Below are 23,699 nucleotides of genomic sequence, written 5' to 3'. Positions count from 1 at the left end.
ACGGAAACGCAAGTACGGTGACCGGCGGAGCATGCGATGGCGAAGTATTGGCGATGGCAACGCAGTGACGACTGGACGTTAGTGACTCAGATAACAAGTGATGGCAAATTAATTCGCAATTCTTGCTCTCATATCCCGCTATTTTCACTTTTATTATATAACTTTTAATTATTATTTAATTTTATTAAGAATATCTTGCTTATTATAACAAATATTTATTTTGGTATCCATTATTATGAATTACATTCGGACAGATACGGACGGTCCGGTTTCCTATATGGGAAAAGCGCCCCCTGAACACACCAAAACGGACAAAATTAAATGAGATGAGCCTATTGTGCTCGGCTGTGAACCGGAAGATCTCGGACAAACTCTCCGTGTTATCCCGCTCGGGTTTTTCCGGCTCAGCCCGGTCTCTCTCCGGTTCACGAGGACTCAGGGTCTGGTGGGTTTGCAGTTGGGGTTGGGGTTGGGGTCGCAGAGTTGGCTAGAAAGGGTGTGCGGACAGAGCACGTGTAATCGAGGTATTAGTACCGCTGGGAAATGCAGCCAATGAAAATGCAGCCAATCAATCTTTGAGTATCGAAATTCTGGCGTTGAAATAGCTGTGTCGAAATAGTCCTCTGTTAGTTGATTTTAATATCAGTCGGCAAATCAAATATATCTGGTGATACAACAACAATGGCAGGAGGACACGATCATGGCCACGGTCACGGCCCGAAGTCATGGGCGGGCCCAATTGACATCCACCCTCCCCGTCCTCTTCTTCGTTATTCGACTGTGATTCTAGGAGCTACGACTTGGTTCTGGATTATGTACCGACTTAAACAGGATGGGCCTGTCTTGTTCGGTTTTAGACATCCTTGGGAAGGTCATCATGGCGGGCATGACGACCATACACACGACGCCCATGCGGAGCATAAAGAAGAGCATCACTAGGCACATTTGGCAATTCGGATAAATTTGGACAATCTGGGACAAGCAGGCACTCAAAACCATTAGAACATTCAGCCGGTTCCTACTCTTCGCTACAAATCTTTACATTTCTTGTCCGCTTACAGATTTCTCTCGCACAGCTTGTTCGCGGATGCTAGTACCATTTGCATCTTAATGTCATGTTTCATATCAATATTATACACATTTACATATCTCATCCACTGACTTTCATTCCAAAATAAACTAAAATGCGGATTCAATCATAGAAATCGTTCAAAATTATCCGCCTCCATCAGCACTTTATACCTCTTCCTAATCTTTCTCCGTCCGCCTTGCAGAGTCCTTCGAATCGCCCGAATACTGATCGCGATCCGATCCAATATAAACCGGTCCGCTACCATCGACATGCCGAAATTCAACATGGCCAACAACACTATAAATGCTTTAAATTCAAACGCCATTTCCGTCAAAACAAGTAGTTTGAACAGCCATTTCGGCGGCATAACCAAAATATATGTAACAATCAGTGCTGTCATAAATATAGTGACCAAAAATGGCTTGTTCTGGCTCATTGGCTCCCTATAGGGTGGCCCCACGCTTAGAATAACAGCAACAAATATGTACTGGAAACATGATGCAAGGAACAGACTTGTATTGTCCGAACTTTGAACATGATTATCGTCCGAACCAGTAACCGGCGGCTCGTACCATGGTTCTCGCTTGACAAACGTCCAAACAATAAACTGAAATCCTCCACAAATAATGATCTGGCCAACAAGCTTCACAAGAATCTTGATAGACACTAAATTTGCCGTCGGCCGCTTGCGACTAAGCTTGGGATATGGCCGTGCCCATCCCATAAACACCGCAATAGGTAGAATCAAAAACATATCAATCAGCAAAAACTGAAAATCCCCGAGATTGGTGCCCGACTCGTATAAGATCCCCACAGTAACAAACTGGATTGCTGAATACAATGACATATACTTGAAGCACGAAAAGCTCGTCACCAGGGACGCCCGCCCTTCTCGAATCACATCTGGCACACATGTAATCTCAAACACTCTACTCGTAAATGGCGCTGCAACTGATGCTTCGGCCTCTGATAAGGAAATCCCAACATCCGCTGCTTTTAAGGCTCCGCAATCATTGGCTCCATCGCCACAGAAACATACCGAATAGTCAATCTCTTGTAATTTCTCCACCAATTCATGTTTCTCATCCGGCGACATGCGCGCATAGATTGAGCCACGCATAAGCATCTGCTCTGTAGCTTCTACACTGCCATGGTTCATCATATAGCGAAAAACCTCTCCAGTAACTGCCAAAACATAGTCTCGCTTCTGGCCTTTGGAAAATTGCCGCTCGTGAGCAATGCCATCCATTGATTGAGCATCATCTTGGATTGTAGACACGATAGGAAATAACGTCGCATTGTCCAAAATCATTCGAGGGTTATCAATGCATTCCCATCTTACCATAACCTCGGGAACCGTATCTTGCTGTTGTTCATCTTCTTCTACGTGCTCAATCTCATCCTCAGCAGTATCAGCAATAATAATATGCGGAACATAAATAGGAACGGCATCAGAAACCAAACCACATTCTTTGGCAACCGAAATTGCAGTAAGCACATTATCTCCAGTGCACATAACAGTTCGGATATTAGCATCCTCGAGTTCAAGAATGATACCCTTCGTAGACGGCTTGAGTTTATTTTCAAAAACTATGAAGCCAGCAAATTCCAGCTCACTCTCCACATCCTCACGCTTCAGTTTCTGAGCCCGATGCCACGGCATCCGTTTCAATACTTTCGTAGCAACTGCAATTACTCGGTAACCATTGTGTGTGTAACTATCCAAAACTTCGTCATAGTCAGCCGGAAAACTGTCTGGCTTGCATATGCTCGACATTACTTCCGGCGCTCCTTTAACATAGACATGCATATCCGCATCTCGGTACCGCTTGACAACAACAGACATTCTTCGCAAGTGAGCTGCAAATTCAAATGTCTTGATAATTCCAAGATCTGCTTGTCTAATATCTTCATTCGCTTCATCGATAATCAATCGTGCAAGTCCAGGAGGTGGATGAATAATCGTCGGAGCAAGCTGGCTTTCCCCATTTTCTCTATCCAAATCATTCCTAAACTGTGGAGTGTAACTCGATTCTTCATCGGAGTCTTGTTCAGGTCGCCAAAAACTCCCATCCTCCTCGTATGACCAGCCGGTGAAATGGAACATTCGATAATCTAGAGGGTCGCCAAGTAGTTCTCCATCTACTAAACGAAGCGAGTGGCAAGTAGCCATAGCATATAGCAACGTCAAGTGTTGTGCCCATTTAGTAGGAACATGCTTAGCAACCCTAGGAACTACAGACTCAGCTGTAGGCATCATTGACGAAAACCTCGACTCATGACGATTGACCGTATGAACTCCAAGCACATCAAGGCCTTCCTCGGTAAGAGTGCCGGTCTTGTCGAAGCAAACAATATCCAGCTTGCCACCCACATTGACACGATTTGGACTGATGCAAAAAATGTTCTTTTGCTTTAATCGTGCTAACGCAATGTTAGTACCAATGGTAAGAGTAGCTGGAAGCGCAGGAGGGACAACGATCGTAATTAAATCTAACGATCGGAACGCAATCAGGCGAGCTGGTAAGTGAAGTCGGATAAAGGTAGCAGTATAGAATACAAAACCGAGCAAAGCCAGCGCAGCCATAAATCCGATATATCTAAACGAATCCCGATAAAACTTGAATCCCGAGGGCTTGGGAAATAACATTGAGCGTACAAGTGCGCCCTTTGTGGTGTTGAATCCTGTTCGAATGGCTAGTGCGGTAGCAACAAAATCTTCACTTTCCACTTGTTGCGAAGGCGCAGCCATGTTCATGGCTGGTTTTCGGACCCGCACAATTTTCGTTCCGCAGAACAGAAACGATTTTGCCAGATCAGCGGGTAGATTAGCAAGATTGGTTTTCTGCAGAAGTGCCATGGTATCATGAGTGGCTGCGCCTTTTGTGACGGGAATCGATTCGCCAGTAAGCATGCTTTCGTTAACGATAGCATCTCCAGAAAGTAATATGGAATCACACGGAAAGGTTGCTAGTGAAGGATCCGAAACTTCGTATATGTCTCCTGGGACCATTTGAGTGGAATCAATAGTAGTCCAAAATCCGTCCCGCAAAACACGCACGTTACAAACAAAGCGAGAAATTTCTCGTAAGCGCGCCATATTTGATTTGGTCTCGAGAAGAGTGTTGCCTATGGAAATGACAGAAATAAGAAAGATGCAAGCAGCATAGTAATAGTATTGATCCAAGCCCCATAGGACCATTGAGAATATCTGAAAGATATAGAATGGATGTAATATCTCATCAACCAGGAGACGAGGAATTGACTTTCCCTTTATGTCAATGCAATTCTGACCAAAAACAAGTTCACGTTCATGTATGGGAGAGTCATCAAGTCCCTTGCGCACCAGTTGAAGTTTTTCCCATTGCGTATCTTTCCAGTCTGTGTTGAGCTGATATGTGCCTTCGAGAGGATTGAAAATAAGTCGCATATATCTATAATCAAAGTACATTAGCTCATCGACAATGGGGTCGTCATCGAGTTTGGTAGGGTCTGAGGGAATAAGGAAAATGGTAGATAATGGATAATGATATGCAAGCTTTGTTATGTTGTGAAAAGATAATTCTCCCCATTGATTCTAGTCTTGTCAGAAAAAATTGTTAAGATAAAATATGTATGACGGCATACCTCTAAGACAACCCAGGAGCAATCAGAGAGTGGTGCAGGATCTCCAACAATGGAGACGCGAAGTTTTGGGAACCATCTTATTATAAGATAGGCAATGCCACCAGTACAGACACTCAAAAGAGTGAATAGCACGAGACGAAATCGATTTGTATTATAACCGGCAAGGGCGAGAATTAGATCCTCCTCAGGAAGATAGACAGTTTGCTGGTACACCCGTGGAATCTCAGGCTTCAATGGGATGTGAGGCGAGTGGATGTCGAAAGACGATTGCGGCTCCAACAGAGGATATGAAGTAGAGTCTGCACGATTAAAGCCGTGAGTTCTGAGGTCGTCGAGAGCGGAAATGGCGGATTCCCTGCTGAAGCGATGCGTCTGATTGGTACCGACGGTGTGCAAGGAGTGGAGGTCATCGTCGGCAGCGAAACTCATGCGATCAGCAAAGGCTTCGAGACGATCTCGCTGGTCAACATCTGAGTATTCAAATCTCTGAGGATGAAGCTGTCTATCTATATCATTGGCGCGCTCGACGGCTGCTGTGTTGAAAAAGCGGAATGAGCGCTGAGATGAGATGGAACTTGATCGAGAGCGCGATCTCACGGGAGACCGGGGCGGTGAACTGTACTCACCAGAAGGTCGGAAGTGTCTGCGAGAGGAATGATGTGCGAAAGATGAGATAGAGGACGGTACAGCGTCTGGCGCAGGACCGTCAAAGACTCCTTCCTGTGCCATTTCGCTGTAGTAGCTTCCATCGGCGGCGGTAGAGTTTCGCCGAGATCTTGATCCTGACCGACCGCGAGCACAAGAAGCAGATGAGCGCACAGACGAAGACGGTGAGGAAGGCCTGACGAGCGGGGAAGTTCCAGTTTTATCAAGGGAGGAATCCATTATGCAGAAGTTCAATTGGAGTGAGATGAAGCGAGGAAAGTGACCTAGACAGACTTGCTGCGATAGAAAAAGAGTGAGCGATTAGGCAGGAAAGTATGTGGTAGCTGGAGCTCGTTGAACTTTTTCACTGTTCTCAAAAAATTTCGCAAAGATGGGACAGTTGAAACTCAACAAACCGGATACTCCAAAAATCCAAAAGTTCTACAAAAACATCACAGCGCCAACAGAGAAAAAAGGTGGTACAGTAGCCTTCACGGATATCGGTTTTAGCTCTATCTTGTACTGTAGGTGGAACGGGCTATCAGTGGGAGAAGTGCGGCGCGACCAGAACGTGGACCGCGAAGTGTGAGTGTGTGTGAAATCGTGTGAAATTGGAGTAAATGAATAGAACTAAGTGAATTTATCCTTAAGGATTGAAGGAAAATTATGGAAAATGAGAATAGGATAGAGATTAAACAGTCTTAATTCAAGGGCAAATCAAAAGCTGAAAGGGAGGATTATCAAGTCGTGGCTACAAGCGTATTGAGTTCGAGCCAGATCAATTGGTTAGATCACCATCAAGAACAGTGTGACTGGCAAAAGTGATATTGCATCGCATTGAGCTACCTTTTTATTATTTCGTCGCTCCATGCTAAGTTACTGAGTGTTTTGTAAGTCAATGTCATATTTCGCTCCAAAGCTGTGACACGATGAGCAAAACTTCCTTTATTACTCTTAGTTGACGCCAACTGAAGAACTGAACCTGCCAGCTTGGCTCAAGACATTCATTCCAGAACACATCAAATTTACAGCTAATGAGTTGAAATATATGTTAGCTGTTTCTTGCTCTGTTTTTTATATTATAATTTATACTGTGTTCACAATTCATTGAGTACTGTATCTTAGAACTGCTTATTCCATAAATATGATATATATTTACTCTTATGCCATAAACATTTCGTCCTAAGCACCACTTCCACCGCCAATCGCCGCGATCGTGCCTCGAGCACACCTCTGCTGCCTGTTCCTCCCGTTTCTCCTCGCCTTCTCAATCTCTCTTCGCTCTTTGTTGTCCCTGTATTTTGCCGTTGCCCCGCACCGCTTCGTCTGCTCAAGCCATCTCGTGCGCGTAACCGTAAATAATCTCGTACACAATCCTTGACGCGTTCTGTTCCAGCCGAAACGCGTCGGCTTTCTGTTCTTCCTTCCTCTGGCACTCTGCCTCTTCTCCTTCCCCCGGCTGGATCATCGCTCTTCTACCTATTCTCCCGTGTCAGCTATGAACGTCTCCGCAGACAGCCAGATCTCTCCGGCGGACCGTCCTTTTGAGCCCGGTCACATGCCTTTCACCCGTGAAGGCGTCCAGCAGATGCTCATTGTATGTTTTGATTGGTTTTCAATCAGTTCTACTTTGCTACCTCTTGACTTCCACTTTACTGACTTCCTTTCGTTTTAGAGATGGCAATCCCTTCGCGAACAAGGCTTCACCGACAAGTCTAGCCCGGAGTTCGCAGAGATTTCCAATTATCTGCGCATCATCTCCAACGAACCGGAGCGATATCGCCAGCTTGTTCTACAGCACCAGCAGAGGCTCCAACAACAGCAGCAACTGCCTCAGCAGAATCAGCAACAGCAACAAATGTACTTGCAGATGCAGAACATGCAACAGTTTTCGCAGTCGCAACCCCAACAGTCTGTAGTACAGTCTCCAGTTGTTTCTCAACCCCAGCTTATCCGAAATTCTACTGCTCCCGTTTCGCAAGCTCCAGCAAATGGTATCACTCACGTCAATGGTACCCTTCGTAAGTATGCTGCTTTACTTTTATTCTATCATTACTGATTTTTTCTCAGCGTTTAATCAAAACGTGAATCCAAGGCCTGCTGCATCTCTGACTCGCACTTCGGATCCAAATATTGGTGCTGCTGCTCCTGCTTCTGGCTCATCCCCGGCTGCAGGAACTGCTTTTACCGCTGAACAGTTGCAGATGTTGCGCACGCAGATCACTGCCTTCAAGCTTCTTTCAAAAAATATGATTATACCGCTGGAGCTTCAGCGCGAACTCATGGCTCCCTTTGCCTCCGCCCTCCAAAAGCAACAGCAGTCACAGCATCAATCTCGACCTCCTTCTGGCGCAGCCCCTACTCCTCAAGTAGCTGCTTCTGGTCCAGCCATCGTCCCTCAAATAATTTCTCAGCAGACTCCCCAACCGCAGGTGTCCATTCCTGCTACTACTGTGCCGGTCCCATCCGTTTCAAATACAGACACCTCACAGGCATCGTCTGTACCTCCTCAAGTCCCTTCTGAACCTCTCGGCCCCAAGTTTGAAATCGTTTCTCCTTACTTACAAGTTCAACAGCCTATTTCTTATGCTGATTTTGTTTCTCGCCAGAATCGCCTTCTTATTCCTTCGATTATGCCATCTGGTGTTGATATCATTGCGCTCAAAGAACAGAGAGAAATCTCAATCCGAACTCGAGTCGCTTCTCGAATTGCCGAACTGGAGTCTCTACCAGCTAATCTCTCTTCCTATGATGCAAAAGATCTTTCGTCGGAGCTTTCCCCCAACGCGACTTCTTTACTTAAATCTAGACTCAAGAATTCTGCATCAAATGGCGAAGTAGCAGAAGAATCGCAAGAGGAAACAAAGGATACTGAAGATATAAAACCCGACATTCTGGACGAAATCAAAAGTGAAGAAAAGCCAAAAGAGGAACCTGATGCGACTGTTACGATTGTTACTGGTACCCTATCAGGGTTCACTGCTGATGATAAACTCAAAGTTAAAGCACTCATTGAACTTAAGAGTCTACGTATGTTGACCAAGCAACGTGATTTGCGAAGTAAAGTCCTTAAGTCTGTCGCTCATTTCAATAATCTTGCGTTAACCGCTAGTCGATCGACATTTCGTCGCACTAAGAAGCAGAATCTTCGAGAGGCTCGTCTCACAGAAGAGCTGGAGAGACAACAACGTGCTGAGCGTGAGAAGCGGGAACGGCAAAGAAATCTAGATTATCTTATTGGTGTTTGCAACCATGGTAACCAAATAACTGAACTTGCTCGTGCTCGGCAGACTCGTCACCAGCGTCTTGGAAAGGCTGTGTTAGCATATCATGCACATACTGAGCGAGAAGAACAGCGCCGCGCTGAGAGAACCGCAAAGCAGCGTCTTCAGGCTCTTAAGGCAAACGATGAAGAAGCATATCTTAAACTGTTAGATCAGACAAAGGATACTCGTATTACTCACCTTCTTCGACAGACAAATTCCTTCTTGGACTCGCTTGCTCAAGCTGTCAAAGATCAGCAACGTGAAAATGCGGCGGAAAATAGTGAAATTGATGATCTAGCACGGGTATCTTCAGAGGAAGGAGTAGACGAAGAAGAGACTGAGAATTTGGATTATTATAATGTTGCGCATCGTATTCATGAAATCGTTAGTAAGCAACCTTCGATTTTGGTTGGTGGAACTTTGAAAGAATATCAGCTCAAGGGCCTTCAATGGATGGTTTCTTTATTCAACAATAATCTCAACGGCATCTTGGCTGATGAGATGGGTCTTGGAAAGACAATCCAGACCATTTCGTTAATCACATATCTAATTGAGATTAAACAACAACCAGGCCCCTATTTAGTCATCGTGCCTTTATCGACTCTGACGAACTGGACCCTGGAATTTGAGAAGTGGGCACCTTCAGTTAAGAAGATTGTTTACAAGGGACCTCCATTGGCACGTCGAGCGCAGCAAGGAGCTATTCGAGCAGGGGATTTTCAGGTTTTGTTGACTACTTACGAATACATTATCAAAGATCGGCCTATTCTGAGTAAGATCAAGTGGTTACATATGATTATCGATGAAGGACATCGTATGAAGAACGCGCAATCGAAGTTAAGTAATACACTAACTTTGTATTATCATTCGAAGTTCCGGTTGATTTTGACTGGCACGCCTCTACAAAACAATTTGCCAGAATTGTGGGCTTTGCTGAACTTTGTTTTGCCCAAGATTTTCAATTCCGTAAAATCGTTTGATGAATGGTTCAATACACCATTTGCAAACACGGGAAGTCAGGATAAAATGGAGCTGTCCGAAGAAGAGACGCTCTTGATTATTCGGCGATTGCATAAAGTTCTTCGTCCATTCCTACTCCGTCGCTTAAAGAAGGATGTTGAGAAAGACTTACCTGACAAAGTGGAGAAGGTGATCAAATGCAAGATGTCGGCATTGCAGATGAAATTGTACGAGCAAATGCTTAAGTACAATATGCTTTTCGTTGGTACTGGACCCCATGCAGGAGGTACGAAGAGTGGATTAAAGGGTTTGAGCAATCAAATTATGCAACTGCGAAAAATTTGCAATCATCCTTTTGTGTTCGAAGAGGTCGAGAATTTGATCAACCCAGACAAATCGACAAATGACGACCTTTGGCGAACTGCGGGTAAATTTGAGCTTCTCGATCGGATGTTGCCTAAATTCAAGACCACAGGTCATCGTGTATTGATGTTCTTCCAGATGACGCAGATCATGGATATCATGGAGGATTTCTTACGTCTACGAGGAATGGAGTATCTGCGACTTGATGGAGGAACTAAGGCTGAGGATCGTTCAGACTTGCTTAAACTGTTCAACGCTCCTGATTCGCCTTATTTCGCTTTTTTGCTGTCTACACGAGCAGGTGGTCTTGGTTTGAATTTGCAAACAGCTGACACTGTTATTATTTACGACACTGATTGGAATCCTCATCAAGATTTGCAGGCACAGGATCGAGCCCATCGAATTGGACAGACTAAGGAAGTGCGTATTTTCCGTCTGATCACGGAAGATTCTGTAGAAGAGATGATTTTAGAGCGAGCACACCAGAAGCTGGATATCGACGGAAAAGTTATTCAAGCTGGTAAATTTGACAACAAGTCAACGTCAGAGGAGCAGGAAGCGTTTTTGCGGTCCCTACTCGAGGCGGAAGAGGCAAAGAAGCATAAACGGGACGATGATGATGAGGATTTAGACGATGAGGAGTTGAACGAGTTGCTAGCAAGAAACGACGAGGAAGCGCAAATTTTCCGTCGTATCGACTCCGAAAGAAATGCTACATCGATATATGGAAAGGGCAAGTCGCGAGACCGTCTGTATTCCGAGAAGGAGCTGCCAGATGTGTATAAGAAAGATATGGTTGTGGAAATTCTCGAGCAGGAAGATGATATGAGCACTGGGCGAGGTGCGCGGAAGCGAAAAGTGACTAGATATGATGACGGATTAACGGAGAAGCAGTGGCTAGATGCACTTGAAGACGATGATTTCACCATTGAAGATGCAATTGAGAAAAACACGCAGAAGAAGGAGAAGCGAGGCCGTAAGCGTCGTCATTAGTGTTCAAGTGTGAGAAAATTGAGAAAGAATTGTAGGATAGAATATAATTATAAATATAAACATGGTAATACATATCAATATTTTATTTCACGAGAGCTAGGAACTAAAAAAGACATATAAAAGACTAAAAAAGACACAGAGCACAAAGGGGAGTTTATTTGAAAACCTTTCCGTCGGCAAATTCCTTTGAACCACCTTCTACAGCAAGAGGCTTGTCCCAAGCCCACATATCCTCAACAAAGGACTTGTCTTCGGCCTTTGAAGGATCAAGCTTAATGAACTCATAACTTTCCCAGTCGGGAGCTACATCGAAAGCAGGTTTGTAGTCCTGGCCACGAACAAGGAAGGCACCAGTGATTACAGAATCGTTAGAAGTTCCGAAAACAAGCAGGCAGCCAAAGAGATACTTTGTTGAAGCCGACAAGCGGTTAAAGAAACCACCGATCAAATTCGAAGACATGAAAGTGAGTGTGAGCTCATCGTTGTACTTGTAGTTAACTCGCCAGAGAGAGTATTCCTCGGGATCGAAATGGTCCCAGAACCAAGGCAACGCAACGGGACGAGTATCCTCGTTTGAATAGGTTCGTTTCCAAGAGTCGATAGGCAACTTTGCGTTTCCAAGAGCTGCAATGGGATGAGGAGCAGCCTTTTCCTTTGTCTCTTCCTCTTCAGGCTGGGCCGCAGGCGCCTCCTTCTTTGCTTCCTTCTTAACGGGCTCCTTTTTGGGGGGCGTATATTTGACGGCCTCCTCTACGAAAACGGCAGGAGCTGGCTTAAGGGTGTCCCAGAACGGCTGGTTGGTAATGAGCGTAAACCAACGAGTGATCGCTGGGTACTTTGCACGCCAGGAAGCACCGAAGACATATTGGAACGCACGGTAGATCAGCGCGGCGCTGAAAACATCGGCAATTGTGCATCGCTCTCCAACAAGGAAAGTATGCGCAGTGAGCTGCTTCTCAAGAATGATCAGATAATCATCCGATTCAGCCTCGGCCTTCTCTACATTCTTCTTATTGTAGGGAAGGCGGCCGACAAGAGGTTGCCACCAGAGACTGAGCTTGGCGGCGACCTCCATGTTGCTAAATGACAGCCAACGAAGGACCTCGGCTTTCTCAAGCTTAGTAGTTCCAAGAGCTGGGGAGTCAACCTGGGAAAGAACTGCGATTGTTAGTATTTGCAAATGTAGTTAAGGAAGGCGGATAACATATGATACGAATGACAGATCAGAATACACATTGTCGACATAAAGATTTAGACAGGGATAACTGTATAAATAAAATTTCATCAAAGAAGTCACAGCATCGCAGAAATTAATTCTTTTTAGAAGGGGGAGTCCTGATAAACTTACAATAAGTGACGATGGCAATGACCTCGGTCAAGAAAGCCCCATCGGTGCCGACAAACGCAGGAATCTTCTTGATAGGAACCAGCTCTGCATAGTCGTCTGAAAAATTGCCACCACCCATGGTAACTAATTCAACATCGAGTCCTGCGAGCTTGGCTGCCATCAAGGACACTCCTGTTCGAGGGTTTCCCTACAGGCATTATGGTTAGTTCTAATACTTTATAGCGCTATTTCAAGGACCAGCTGGCCAACTTGTATTCTGCACAAACGTACGATATATCCATAAAGCTTTCCGAACGACATTTTCAATTAGTTTCAGTTCAATTGAGTCTAAATAACTAGGAAAAAATTCACTTTAAAAACCCGTCATGGAAAATTGCATTTAGTAAGAAAAAAATTTGAATCAGGTTCATCAGGGAAGAGTCCCGTGCTGAAAAGTACGGAACAATGTGCTGAAAAATACCGACACCAGGCTGATATCCCACACGATAATTTTAAAGTATTGAAAGGAGCTCTAATTTCTATATAAAATAACGTGCCACAATAGTTAGGTTCCGTGCGGAAATGAATAGATTCCAGGTCTTGCGATCAATTGCAAATTCGAGCAATGCCGGAAGACTACTTTCTCGAAGCTGTTTGTGTCGAATTGAACATGATCTGACTCGTCAGTTCAGCTCGAGCTTGCGCGTGGGCGAAAATAACAAGAACAATGACAGCAGCCCTAACAATACAGATGAGAATACCGGTACCGGATTTAATTTTGATGACCTTGATCTTGACAGCTTGACTATGGCTGACTACGAAATGCTCGCTGAAGAGCCTGGCGAGTCAGGCAGCTCTACGCAGACTAAAGTCAAGCTGCCCCCGTTTAGACCAGCGTACTGGAACCATAAGCGATACTATTATCCTCCGGGCAAGATTGCTCCCATTCGAACCGATAACAAAAAAACAGACAAGGATGGAAGAAATAAAGATCTCACTGAGTCACAGAAGCAAGACGGCGAAGAAATGGCTGCTCAGCAAGGGTCGATGGACTCTCAATTGTCGTCGAGTGACCGAACCGGAGTGTTTGGTGAACTGGATTTCGACATTGACAATCCTAAATCCGCGATTTCTGGTCTTGATTCGGATTTATCTGCTGCTCAGGACAGATATCGTGAATATTCTGACCAAGATTCCGACCATCTGGTGTCTTCGGGTAGTACTAATACAGGTTTGGCAGCATATACAGATGAGCTCATTGACCAGCTTGGTTCGGATACTGCTACGTACACGTCGAAGTCGTTTTATCGACCGGAGAGAAAGCTAGCGTCTATTCCTGAAGCGTTCGACCCGTTTGAGACTGAAGCTCCGAAAATAGAGGTGCTGCCGCTCATACGAGTAGTTCCGGGCGACGCCAACTTCTACACTACAGACATGGATTATGTGGAGTTGGTTAGATATTTGAAAGAGATTGGTCGCAAGACCGCTTACCTGCCACGGGAGAAAACCGGATTTTTTAGATTCATGACCCGCCAGGAGTTTACAGAAGCCCGGATCAGCAAGCAGCCAAGTCGATATCGTGAGATCATGAAGTTGGTCGGTGCACTTGCAGATATCCGTAGAGATGTTCGACCCGCGGTTGTTGGGGCGATTCTCGAGCGTTTCCAAAATCGTCGGTCGATCGGTGAAGTGGTAGAGCTGCAAGACCAGCAAACAAAAGTGCGCAAGATCGACCAGTTTGGTCGTGCGTTCGGAAGAGGCACACGAAAGAGTTCGCGGGCCGTGGTGTGGATTGCAAAAGGTGATGGAAAGGTCATTGTGAATGGAAAACTGTTGATTGAGCATTTCAACCGGATCCAAGACCGAAAAATTGTAGTGAACCCACTTCGAGTGGCAGGACAAGTGATGAATTATAATATTTTTGCCAAAGTCGAGGGTGGAGGAGCTACTGGTACATTGCAAAAATTCTGCGGATCATTTTGATAGATTGCTAACAAGTACGAACAGGTCAAGCAGGAGCTGTATCATTAGCAATTGCGAGAGCATTGTACACGTACAATCCGAATCTGGGCAAAATTCTGCATGATTGTAAGTACTAGTTTATTTGATGGGACGCGAGGCAATATGCTAATTGGTACTAGCGAATTGTTTAAGACAAGACTTGCGTGTGGTCGAGCGTAAGAAGCCAGGATTGCGAAAGGCTCGTAGAGCTCCTCAATGGGTGAAACGTTGATTAATTTGTTATGTTGTGTTGATGTGCTCGGATATTGTCGCTTTGATCTTGTACATAGTTGTCTAGGAATGGCCGTGCGCAGTTAATAGATGTAGAAATATAGTATACTTCCACGGTCAGCAATACTAAGTAAAAAGAAACCACTGATATTTACTGTTATGATAGGTGCTAGATTTACTGATATTCCTGGTTACTGCTCTCTGATGGAATGGGATTACATACAGACCGCCAAACGCAACATCTGATCTCCATTGTTTTGTTTGTATTTGTTTACGCTTGCTTACATTATTTGTAGATTGTTTATATTCAATTACTGAAAACATTGAAAATGTGGTGAGCATCGTAATCAATGTTGACAAAGAGGTTGTTTATGACGGAAAAGTCATTCTCATACCATGCTTATATCATCATGCTCAAATCACCAAGACCAACGCGACCTGAAATACCATACCTATACATAATACCAGGAATATCTCAAGGTGGCACTTTTATCAAACTACCCACACGAGAGTGTACCTCGTGCCGACAACAAACTGTCGAGCAATATACCGAATGCGCGAGTGGGCGGGACCTGCTTTCAGAGTAGCACCTTCTCCAGAACGGCCACATCTGAATTGTTTTACGAGAGTGCTGCAGCGGCGGGGAGCAAGTTGGCGACAATTTCGTCCTATCAGAGCCAAACGGACGAAGGTCACCAAGATATAGCTTCGGATAGCGAGAGCGAGAGCGAGTACTCCCCTAGTCAGATACCTGCAAGCGGTCAACATGGTCCCAGTCAAGGTCATGCTCCTGGAGGCACGGGGTCTACATCGAGTCAGTCTGCATCCGGCGCAGAGGGTATATATCAGTATGAGCTGTATGAATATGATCAAAGCCCGTATATAACAGGGTACGGATTTCAAGCTCTACAAGGTAATCAGGCCGTGGCTAATTCGGGACTGTCAACGCAAAGTCAACTGAATAGCAACTCTGATATCAACCAATTGCGGGAGCAGCTGGTCTACACGTATGAAAATATATCAACGAATCCAGGTGATGCACAAACGCAACTGATTGTGTTGACCGAGTATATTGGGCAACACTTCGTTCGGCTCGGATTGGCTGACGACAGTTCACTGCCGTATCGGGTTCGACTGCTATTCTGGAGACTGCTAAACCGCGCCTGGCTAGACCTGATTGCGACGATGCATGGTCAGCCTGAACAGCTGCAGCGGATTGGTTCGCTGGTTGTGTCTGTGTCAGACCGACTGGAGTTGTATGGACTGGTTGATTATGAACTTGGATTTTGGGAGGAGTTGGTTATTCAAAGTAAGTTTCAGCGGAGAAGTGTGAAATGATTGAAATAGATATTGACATTTTAGAATTAACCAGCGATAACAGTGAATAGTAGTATAACACTCAAAATATGTCGAGCGTCATTTTCTGGGCAATGTCTGTGTTTTCGACCATATCGACAAACTCTGTGAATGAGATCTTCCCGTCTCCATCTTGGTCGGCCTCCATAATAGTTTTGTCGACGATCTGCTGAAGCTGGTTGTCTTTTAGATTCGCTCCAACCATCATCTTCATCACAATAAATAACTCTCCATTAGATATGTAACCGTCGCGGTCGATGTCATAGACGTTAAATGCAAACCGGAGCTTCTCGTCTCTGCCACCACGACTCGAAAAGGCCGATAGTCCGGACAAGAACTCTTTGAAATCAACATCGCCGCCACCATCTTCATCAAAAATGGCAATGAGTCGACTCGCTAGAGGATTTGTAGATATCGACGGGATCGCAAGAAACTCTGCTTTGTCTATTGTGCCTGAGTTGTCGCGGTCAAGCTTCATGAACCGCTTGCGAAGACGGTCCACTTCGCCGTGCGAGAAGTTTGTAGTTGAAACGATTGATTCTAATAATTGTGAGCTTCCTGAACCCATTTTGCCTGAATGTATGAGTATATATTAAAAGAATCTATATGTATATATATTTATTCGCATTTTTTACAGATCTCTACAAGTTCTTAATTTGAAATTCAGGAGTATGTGGCTCATTGGGAGTTCAATTTTATTTTATTTAAAATAGATCGCGATCTGTAGATAATGCTTCAAAAAAAAACTATAAAATAGTTTTGACATAATAGTAACAGATATAATGGAAAACGAAAAGTTTGTTGCTTGCATAGACGAGGTCGTGCAAACGCTCGTGGATTCTCTCTCCGCATCAAAAGAAGTCAATTTGAATGGACTCATCGGCCGTGCCAGCAAGAAATACAAGCTTAAGCACCAGCCAAGGCTCACTGACATTATCAGTGGAATTCCTGATCAATACAAGAAATATCTTCTTCCGCGACTGAAAGCGAAGCCTGTACGGACAGCGAGTGGAATAGCCGTCGTGGCTGTTATGTGCAAACCACATCGCTGTCCACACATCGCCTACACGGGAAATATTTGTGTCTACTGTCCAGGCGGTCCAGATTCGGATTTCGAGTATTCGACACAATCATATACGGGCTACGAGCCGACATCCATGAGAGCCATCCGTGCAAGATACGACCCATATGAGCAAGCCCGCGGGAGAATCGAACAGCTTCGCCAGCTTGGCCACACAGTCGACAAGGTCGAGTATATCATCATGGGCGGCACTTTCATGAGTCTCCCGCCTGATTACCGAGAGACATTCATTGCAAATCTTCACAATGCTTTGTCGGGCCATTCGACTGGCGACGTCGATGAGGCAGTAGAAATGTCTCAATACTCACAAACTAAGTGCGTCGGCATTACCATCGAAACTAGACCGGATTACTGTCTTGACCAGCACTTGTCAGACATGCTACGCTACGGCTGCACGCGCCTTGAAATAGGCGTTCAGTCTGTCTATGAAGATGTTGCCCGAGATACAAATCGTGGTCACACAGTCAAAGCTGTTTGTCAAACCTTCTGTCTGGCGAAGGATGCTGGTTATAAAGTCGTTTCACATATGATGCCAGACTTGCCCAACGTTGGCATGGAACGCGACTTAGACCAGTTCCGTGAATATTTCGAAAATCCAGCATTTAGAACCGACGGCCTTAAAATATACCCAACTCTCGTGATCCGAGGTACTGGGCTTTATGAGCTTTGGAAAGCCGGCAAATATACCTCATATCCGCCTACCGACCTCGTCGACCTCGTCGCGCGCATCATGGCTCTCGTTCCTCCATGGACACGTATCTATCGAGTCCAGCGCGACATCCCCATGCCGCTCGTCACTGCTGGTGTCGAGAAAGGCAATCTGCGCGAGTTGGCCCTAGCCCGTATGAAAGATTTTGGCACTTCCTGTCGTGATGTTCGCGCAAGAGAAGTCGGAATCCAGGAAGTACACCATCGAGTCCGACCAGACCAAGTCGAACTCGTTCGAAGAGATTATACTGCAAACGGCGGCTGGGAAACATTTCTTGCATACGAGGATCCCGCACAGGATATTCTTGTCGGCCTATTACGGCTGCGCCAATGCTCTCAGAAAACCACCTTCCGGCCGGAACTTACAAGCCAAAGGACAAGTCTTGTACGTGAACTGCATGTCTACGGTTCTGTCGTCGCTTTGCATTCACGGGACCCTCGAAAATTTCAACATCAAGGTTTTGGAACGCTCTTGATGGAAGAAGCGGAGAGAATTGCAAGAGATGAACATGGATCAAAGAAAATAAGCGTCATTTCCGGTGTTGGTGTGCGCAATTATTACGCCCGTCTAGGGTATTTCCTAGACGGTCCTTACATGTCTAAATGGTTGTAATATATGTATATATAACTAATTTTTCCAATACAAATCTATTAAAATTGGACTTGTCACGATTCATTTTTAACTCTTAACAGCGGTATACTGTAAACAAAATTTATTACAATTTATTACAATTTATTAAAGTACAATACAATACAATACATTCAGTACAACAAAACAAAAGCACAAAAATAATCAGTCGGGATATTTCAACTCATCTGCATGTAACCGCTCCTTCAAAAATGCCTTTATCTCAGGCTTATCTGTGTTTGTTTTTACAAACCCATTACAAATCCCCACGCATTCTCGCCACCAATCATCTATAGTATTAACTGCGTATTCAGAGCTAGCTTCTTGGTTATCGCTGGCTTGTGGCGGTGATGGGTCCTTGCTAGGATCAGCAGCACTCGATTCGGCTAGATCGCCTGCTGTATGTCTCTCTGCAGAATTTATAGGATTTCCAGAATCATTTGCAGATTCAATTGATCCTACTTGATCAACTGCTCCCACTGCAACCGCTACGGCAGCAGCAGCAGTAGCAGGTCCAAGAGCCGAAGCTGGCGCTGTTTTCGAATCAATCTCATCGCGAACCCAGCGCCAGAACGCAGCAGCAAACAAGAAGTGATAAAAATTTGGCGGCTTGCTCTTCAGGTTATATAAGTTGTTGGTGTAGGTTCTTATTCCACAGTCACGAAGTTGATTCGGAGGTAAAGGGTCATTGTTCTCGTCGTATTGAGGAGCTGTGGTCTGGTAGAGACGTTTGCGGAATCCTGAAATTCCGTCAAATAGAGCCTCCGAAATTGCAAGATCATTTTTTAGTGTCCTCTTCATTCGGCCATCTTGAGAATAAGCTAGCAAACAAAAATCGCTGGTCGTTCGCAGAAGCTGATTGTTATATCCGACAGCAAACGAATAAATTTCATTCTGCATGACCGCCCAGAGTTTTTCTCTACGTTTCTCATTCAGCGACATTGTGCCAGACTCATATGTAGCTCGAGCAGAGTGAGGTAGTACGCGATAAAGCTGTGAAACAGGCACATGTAGATCCATGTCTGTGGCTGGCAAATTCGGATTGACTGAGGGACCGCTGAGCACAACGCCGAGCTCATCTTTGCCATCAACACCGACAATTCCTTGGAAAATCGGCCGCATCATATCATCAGGATCATTTCCAAGCTTCACTCGCTTGCTACTGGGTTCATGTAGATAATCCTCGCCACCAGCTGCTTGTCTCGAAGCCATGAGCTGACCATCTGGTCCGACAACCTGCATTTGGATTGTCTGAAATTGTGCAACCCCGTTCCCATTATTATGACCATTCCCTGCAACAACTGCAGACCCCGCTTGACCGGGGATAGCGGTTATGATATTGTTGTTGGCGAGTGAGATGTCATCGGGAGCCTCTCCGTCAAGAAACTTCTGAAGCAGAACAAGCTCGCCGTAGACCGCGTTAATTCTGAGTGACAGTCGTTCCGGATCAAGTTGACCAACTTTGGCAAGCGCAATCTCGCCCAGTACAGGCAAGAACTTTTCAGTGATAGACCGCACTCGGGCACGTAGCTTAGGATAATGTGCCGGTTGGCGACGACGCGGACCTCGGCGGCCCCCTGAAGTCGCGACGAAGGTCGACGCGGCGGGCAAAATACTGGAGGAGCCAGGTCCGGCAGTCACAGATGTGTCAGCGGATAGGCTTGAAGCGACAGCAGAAAAAGATGGAGGTGCAAGGTCTCCCTCGTCATCTTCAGGGTCGTCGTTAGCGTCGGCATCTCCTTCATCGGTGCCGTCGCCGTCGCCCTCGACATCAACATCAACATCCTCGGGCTCGACTGAATGACCGTTCGAGGTCACGATGGACTCTGGCTCAGCGGAATCCATAACTGAATCGTCGACCATCGACATTACAGACTCGTCGTGGTCGTGCTGGTCGGTCAAGTCTTGATGGGAATCCATATCGGTATTCTGATCCGGAAAGTCGTGATATACGCGCTATCAGGCTATATTCCTAGATATCCTTGTTCGTCCTACAAACTCCTATGCGTACGATTATATATTATCACTGCAATGCTATCTAAAACAGCCAGGATTATGTAATTGCCCATCCGCGAAAAACAAAAGGGGAACAGATTCAGTCCCAGTATTCCGATCTTACCTCTATTTCCGAATTCGGCCGTATTATGTAATCTTGTTTTGATTATATAAGTATTATATAATAGTTTTGTGCTCCTGTCATGATTGTAATTACTATTGCTATCACCGTAGAATGATACTAGCAATGATACTCTTTAATTTAAGTAAAAATGTACCTGCTTGTCTGCGACTTAAAGCAATATCTGTTTTTAGGATAATATATGTAAATGTCATTCATCATATACTGCTATGCACATATTACATATCATATTATCAATATTGCTATGCAACATAATACAGATTATATACATCAAATCCAATTCACCAGCTCCTCTTCCTTAGAAACAACCTTTGTCTTTCGTGCAAGAAGTTCACTCACTTTATACTCAACACCAATCTTGTTTCTGTATTTTTCCACGAAGTAATCAACAATCTCCGCTCGTGTCATAAGATATGGCCCAGACTCGGCACTTTCTCCAAGAACGTAGTCGCGTACCTCTGTCGTTGTAGGTAGTCCATTATGATACGGATATTCATTGTAATCGCCCTCGAGTCCGTCGATCGGCGCATAGAACTCGTCCATCTCTGGATCGAGTGCAGACAAGAAATACTGTTCCTTCACCTCCACGTCCGTCTTAGCCGGTTCACTCCAAGCTGCACGGCCCGTCTGCTTTTCAACAACACGGTACGTGACTCCGATCCGAAACTCCTCATTTTTCACACTTTGATAAGCCACATGCACGTCGCGCTTGAGCATCTCTACGAGCGACACTTTTGCACCATATCTAACAGCCTGCAAACCAATTCGCATACTCAGTGGGCTGCGCAGCGCCATGATCTCGAGCGTCTTTGATGCAAACTCGTTGCCAGCCTCAGCTTCGGCTTTCAAGGCAGTTTCGATCTCTGTAACCGTGTCGAACGCAAAGCAACGGTCAATCGTCTCACCCACGTCTCCGCCGTAGGAATAACTATATCCGGGCTCGATCACGGCTTGGTAATCATTGATCGCTTGGTTGATCAGCGTGTTGAATTTTGCAAGACCCTGCTTATCCACCTCCGTCGTGAGCAGCTCCGACGGGGTCGCGAGATCAGTAAGACGACTTTCGACCTCTTCAAGACTATATGACGGCACAAAATGTGTCGCGGCACCGGCAATGTAGGCGTCGAACCCATTCAACCGCTCACCTGTGATGGCAAGATAAGCACCCAATTGACCGTCCAGACGGGACAGAAAAAACCCGGCGCCAACATCTGGATAAAATCCGATCAGAGTCTCGGGCATCGCAAACACAGTTTTTTCGGTCGCGATCCGGAATGGTGCATGCATAGCCAGTCCACAGCCTCCCCCCACTGACAGTGTTAGATACAGTACATTATCGTATAATCCACGACTCACTTGTTATCCCGTCGATCAATGCCACGATTGTTTTCGGATAGGTTGCGATGAGGCCGTTTAGATAGTATTCCTCGCCAAAAAATTTACCAGCTAGTTTTGGCTCGACAGAAAGAAGAGCTATATATGTCAGCACGTACTTCGATCAAATCTTACAGCACAACTCACCGGCAACATCACCACCCGCACAAAAGGCTTTTCCGCCAGCACCCTTAAGCAGCACCAAATTTGGATCCTCAGAGTCTTTCCAGACCTAGAATTAATGCGGATCAGCACAAACCAATTACAGTAGTAATGATAATGGTACCTGTAACCGACCAATCATCTTGTCGATCATCGACTGATTCAGTGCGTTCAGTTTTCGTGGTCGATTGAGTGTGATCGTTCGCGTCCGGTCGTGTACGTTGAAATGCACATCGTCATCATCTACATTTCCTTTCTGCTCGGCAGCAGAAGTGGACGCCATCTTTTTTTTGTTCTGCGTTAGTCGCAACTATGAAACTGGAAAGGACAATAAGAAGCATGACCATAACTACTCACCCTAACTCGGGCGAAAAACTCCGGATTCAGGATTCGAGCGCGCAACGGCATCGAGATACGGGAACTTCGAGAAAGACCGGAGAGAAGCGCTGTCTGGCTAGTCGTCAAAAGGGTCATGAATGAGATATTTGAGAAGATTTGAGGTGACTTGGAGGAAAATGGTAGAAAACTTGAAGGCGGGGAAAATTCGGCATGGGATAAGGAGGGTTACAGAGGAGTAATTATGTAATCAGTATCTAATAATCTATCAATCTATCAAGGAGAGTAGTATGAAGATAAGGAATATGGAAGAGATATCATTATATTATACTTTATTATATCATGATATTATATAATTTCTGTAATATTGATCACAAGTCCTCGTGTTTACTAGGAACATATAATGTTCAAGCCTGATTTGAAATACTGAGTCCACATAATGGTGTATAAATGATGTAATATAGAATGCTGTCATTATCTTACATTCTCATGTTGTGTATACGGCTGCTGATATGGTGCTTTAACAACGAATATCTTTATGTATGAATAATCAAGCACCACCCGATTCGACTTGTATAGTATCTGGCAAGATCATCCAAAAGCATATCATCGAGACAGTAATATCCGCATCTTATCAATATTTATGATATCAAATCTTCAGCAGGAAATCGTAAGTTCATTACTGAAACTTAAATCATCCTGCTCTCAATCTTGAATCGCGTTGAGCTCTTAGCATAGCGCTCTGTTGCTGCAATCGTCTGATCTTTGCTTGTAGCTCTGCTTCCTGTTCTCGAGTCCACTTCAAAGGGCGAGAAGATTTTGCTTGTTCTGATCCTAAATTTCCACTAGCAGCTATTCCAGCACTGTCTAATCCCGCTTCTCGCCTTTCTAAGTCTTCTTTTCCAGCTCTGCGTCGCCGATCGAAAGCTTCCATCCGCTCTTTCTCTCGTCTTTTAGCGCTTCTCTTTCCGTCATATTCCGCACGCAACTCTAAATTTAATAGAATTTCGTTCGCAATCGACAGCGCATGAAACAACTCAACTGCATCTGCCGCTTTGTTTTTGTCTGGATGGTATTTCAATGCTGCTCTTCGGTACGCCTTGCGGATCTCGCCTTCCGTGGCGTTCTCATCGATTCCCTATTCATTTGTTAATAAACCATTTATATTTACTGAATATTTACGCACAAGAAGAGCATAGAAATCATATTTCTTGGAAATCTCCTCACGTTCTTTCACAGAAGCCATATCTGTATCTTTAATAGAATGCGTACTTGAAATAAATTTGGGTGAGAGCTACTTCTACATCTAATTTATAAACACCCACTTAGTTCAGGATAGCAATGTTAGAATAGCATTTACCCAACAACCAAGTGCCGATATCTGGATAGTCTAATATAAATGATATTAATGAAATAATAGATTGCATTATGA

The 23,699-nt window shown here is 44.9% G+C and overlaps 11 protein-coding genes across 11 annotated transcripts; 5 read left to right on the top strand and 6 right to left on the bottom strand.

Moving 5' to 3' along the window:
- Positions 1–579: 579 nt before the first annotated feature.
- Positions 580–1,181, top strand: V1516DRAFT_674021 (uncharacterized protein). The gene has a single exon (XM_066922015.1). The coding sequence runs from the start codon at positions 682–684 to the stop codon at positions 937–939; it is 258 nt and encodes an 85-aa protein (XP_066778439.1). The 5' UTR covers positions 580–681; the 3' UTR covers positions 940–1,181.
- Positions 1,103–5,909, bottom strand: V1516DRAFT_711632 (uncharacterized protein). The gene is made up of 2 exons (XM_066924270.1): positions 4,700–5,909; positions 1,103–4,649 (listed from the first exon to the last, which is right to left on the bottom strand). Exons 1-2 carry the CDS (start codon positions 5,582–5,584, stop codon positions 1,197–1,199), a joined length of 4,338 nt encoding a protein of 1,445 aa, XP_066778438.1. The 5' UTR covers positions 5,585–5,909; the 3' UTR covers positions 1,103–1,196.
- Positions 5,910–6,627: 718 nt separating this feature from the next.
- Positions 6,628–11,011, top strand: V1516DRAFT_674017 (SNF2 family N-terminal domain-containing protein). Its single transcript, XM_066922014.1, has 3 exons — positions 6,628–6,941; positions 7,020–7,365; positions 7,415–11,011. Exons 1-3 carry the CDS (start codon positions 6,843–6,845, stop codon positions 10,924–10,926), a joined length of 3,957 nt encoding a protein of 1,318 aa, XP_066778437.1. The 5' UTR covers positions 6,628–6,842; the 3' UTR covers positions 10,927–11,011.
- Positions 10,959–12,639, bottom strand: V1516DRAFT_674013 (EF1Bgamma1). The gene is made up of 3 exons (XM_066922013.1): positions 12,545–12,639; positions 12,275–12,461; positions 10,959–12,084 (listed from the first exon to the last, which is right to left on the bottom strand). Exons 1-3 carry the CDS (start codon positions 12,572–12,574, stop codon positions 11,081–11,083), a joined length of 1,221 nt encoding a protein of 406 aa, XP_066778436.1. The 5' UTR covers positions 12,575–12,639; the 3' UTR covers positions 10,959–11,080.
- A 661-nt stretch (positions 12,640–13,300) lies between these two features.
- Positions 13,301–14,486, top strand: V1516DRAFT_623386 (mitochondrial 37S ribosomal protein uS9m; the record flags this gene model as incomplete). Its single annotated transcript, XM_066919622.1, has 3 exons — positions 13,301–14,204; positions 14,261–14,341; positions 14,395–14,486. 3 exons carry the CDS (start codon positions 13,301–13,303, stop codon positions 14,484–14,486), a joined length of 1,077 nt encoding a protein of 358 aa, XP_066778435.1.
- Positions 14,487–15,520: 1,034 nt separating this feature from the next.
- V1516DRAFT_612836 (uncharacterized protein) lies at positions 15,521–15,781 on the top strand (the record flags this gene model as incomplete). The annotated part of the gene is made up of 1 exon (XM_066919310.1): positions 15,521–15,781. A coding segment is annotated over one exon (261 nt), but the record flags the coding sequence as incomplete, so codon positions are not given.
- On the bottom strand, positions 15,578–16,498 carry V1516DRAFT_299644 (uncharacterized protein). The gene has a single exon (XM_066918876.1). It carries the CDS (start codon positions 16,407–16,409, stop codon positions 15,885–15,887), a length of 525 nt encoding a protein of 174 aa, XP_066778433.1. The 5' UTR covers positions 16,410–16,498; the 3' UTR covers positions 15,578–15,884.
- Positions 16,499–16,557: 59 nt separating this feature from the next.
- On the top strand, positions 16,558–18,397 carry V1516DRAFT_674009 (uncharacterized protein). The gene has a single exon (XM_066922012.1). The coding sequence runs from the start codon at positions 16,624–16,626 to the stop codon at positions 18,241–18,243; it is 1,620 nt and encodes a 539-aa protein (XP_066778432.1). The 5' UTR covers positions 16,558–16,623; the 3' UTR covers positions 18,244–18,397.
- Positions 18,282–20,324, bottom strand: V1516DRAFT_674008 (uncharacterized protein). The gene has a single exon (XM_066922011.1). It carries the CDS (start codon positions 20,176–20,178, stop codon positions 18,424–18,426), a length of 1,755 nt encoding a protein of 584 aa, XP_066778431.1. The 5' UTR covers positions 20,179–20,324; the 3' UTR covers positions 18,282–18,423.
- V1516DRAFT_674004 (mitochondrial 37S ribosomal protein mS47) lies at positions 20,325–22,449 on the bottom strand. The gene is made up of 5 exons (XM_066922010.1): positions 22,289–22,449; positions 22,056–22,214; positions 21,917–22,001; positions 21,752–21,868; positions 20,325–21,705 (listed from the first exon to the last, which is right to left on the bottom strand). The coding sequence occupies exons 1-5, from the start codon at positions 22,403–22,405 to the stop codon at positions 20,666–20,668; spliced, it is 1,518 nt and encodes a 505-aa protein (XP_066778430.1). The 5' UTR covers positions 22,406–22,449; the 3' UTR covers positions 20,325–20,665.
- A 123-nt stretch (positions 22,450–22,572) lies between these two features.
- On the bottom strand, positions 22,573–23,526 carry V1516DRAFT_674001 (DnaJ domain-containing protein). The gene is made up of 2 exons (XM_066922009.1): positions 23,454–23,526; positions 22,573–23,405 (listed from the first exon to the last, which is right to left on the bottom strand). The coding sequence occupies exons 1-2, from the start codon at positions 23,511–23,513 to the stop codon at positions 22,962–22,964; spliced, it is 504 nt and encodes a 167-aa protein (XP_066778429.1). The 5' UTR covers positions 23,514–23,526; the 3' UTR covers positions 22,573–22,961.
- Positions 23,527–23,699: the final 173 nt, after the last annotated feature.

This window comes from Lipomyces oligophaga, assembly GCF_038497815.1.
Source record: "Lipomyces oligophaga strain CBS 7107 unplaced genomic scaffold V1516scaffold_3, whole genome shotgun sequence".
Classification (NCBI taxonomy): Eukaryota; Fungi; Ascomycota; class Lipomycetes; order Lipomycetales; family Lipomycetaceae; genus Lipomyces; species [Lipomyces] oligophaga.
This window is presented reverse-complemented; position numbering and strand designations above follow the sequence as displayed.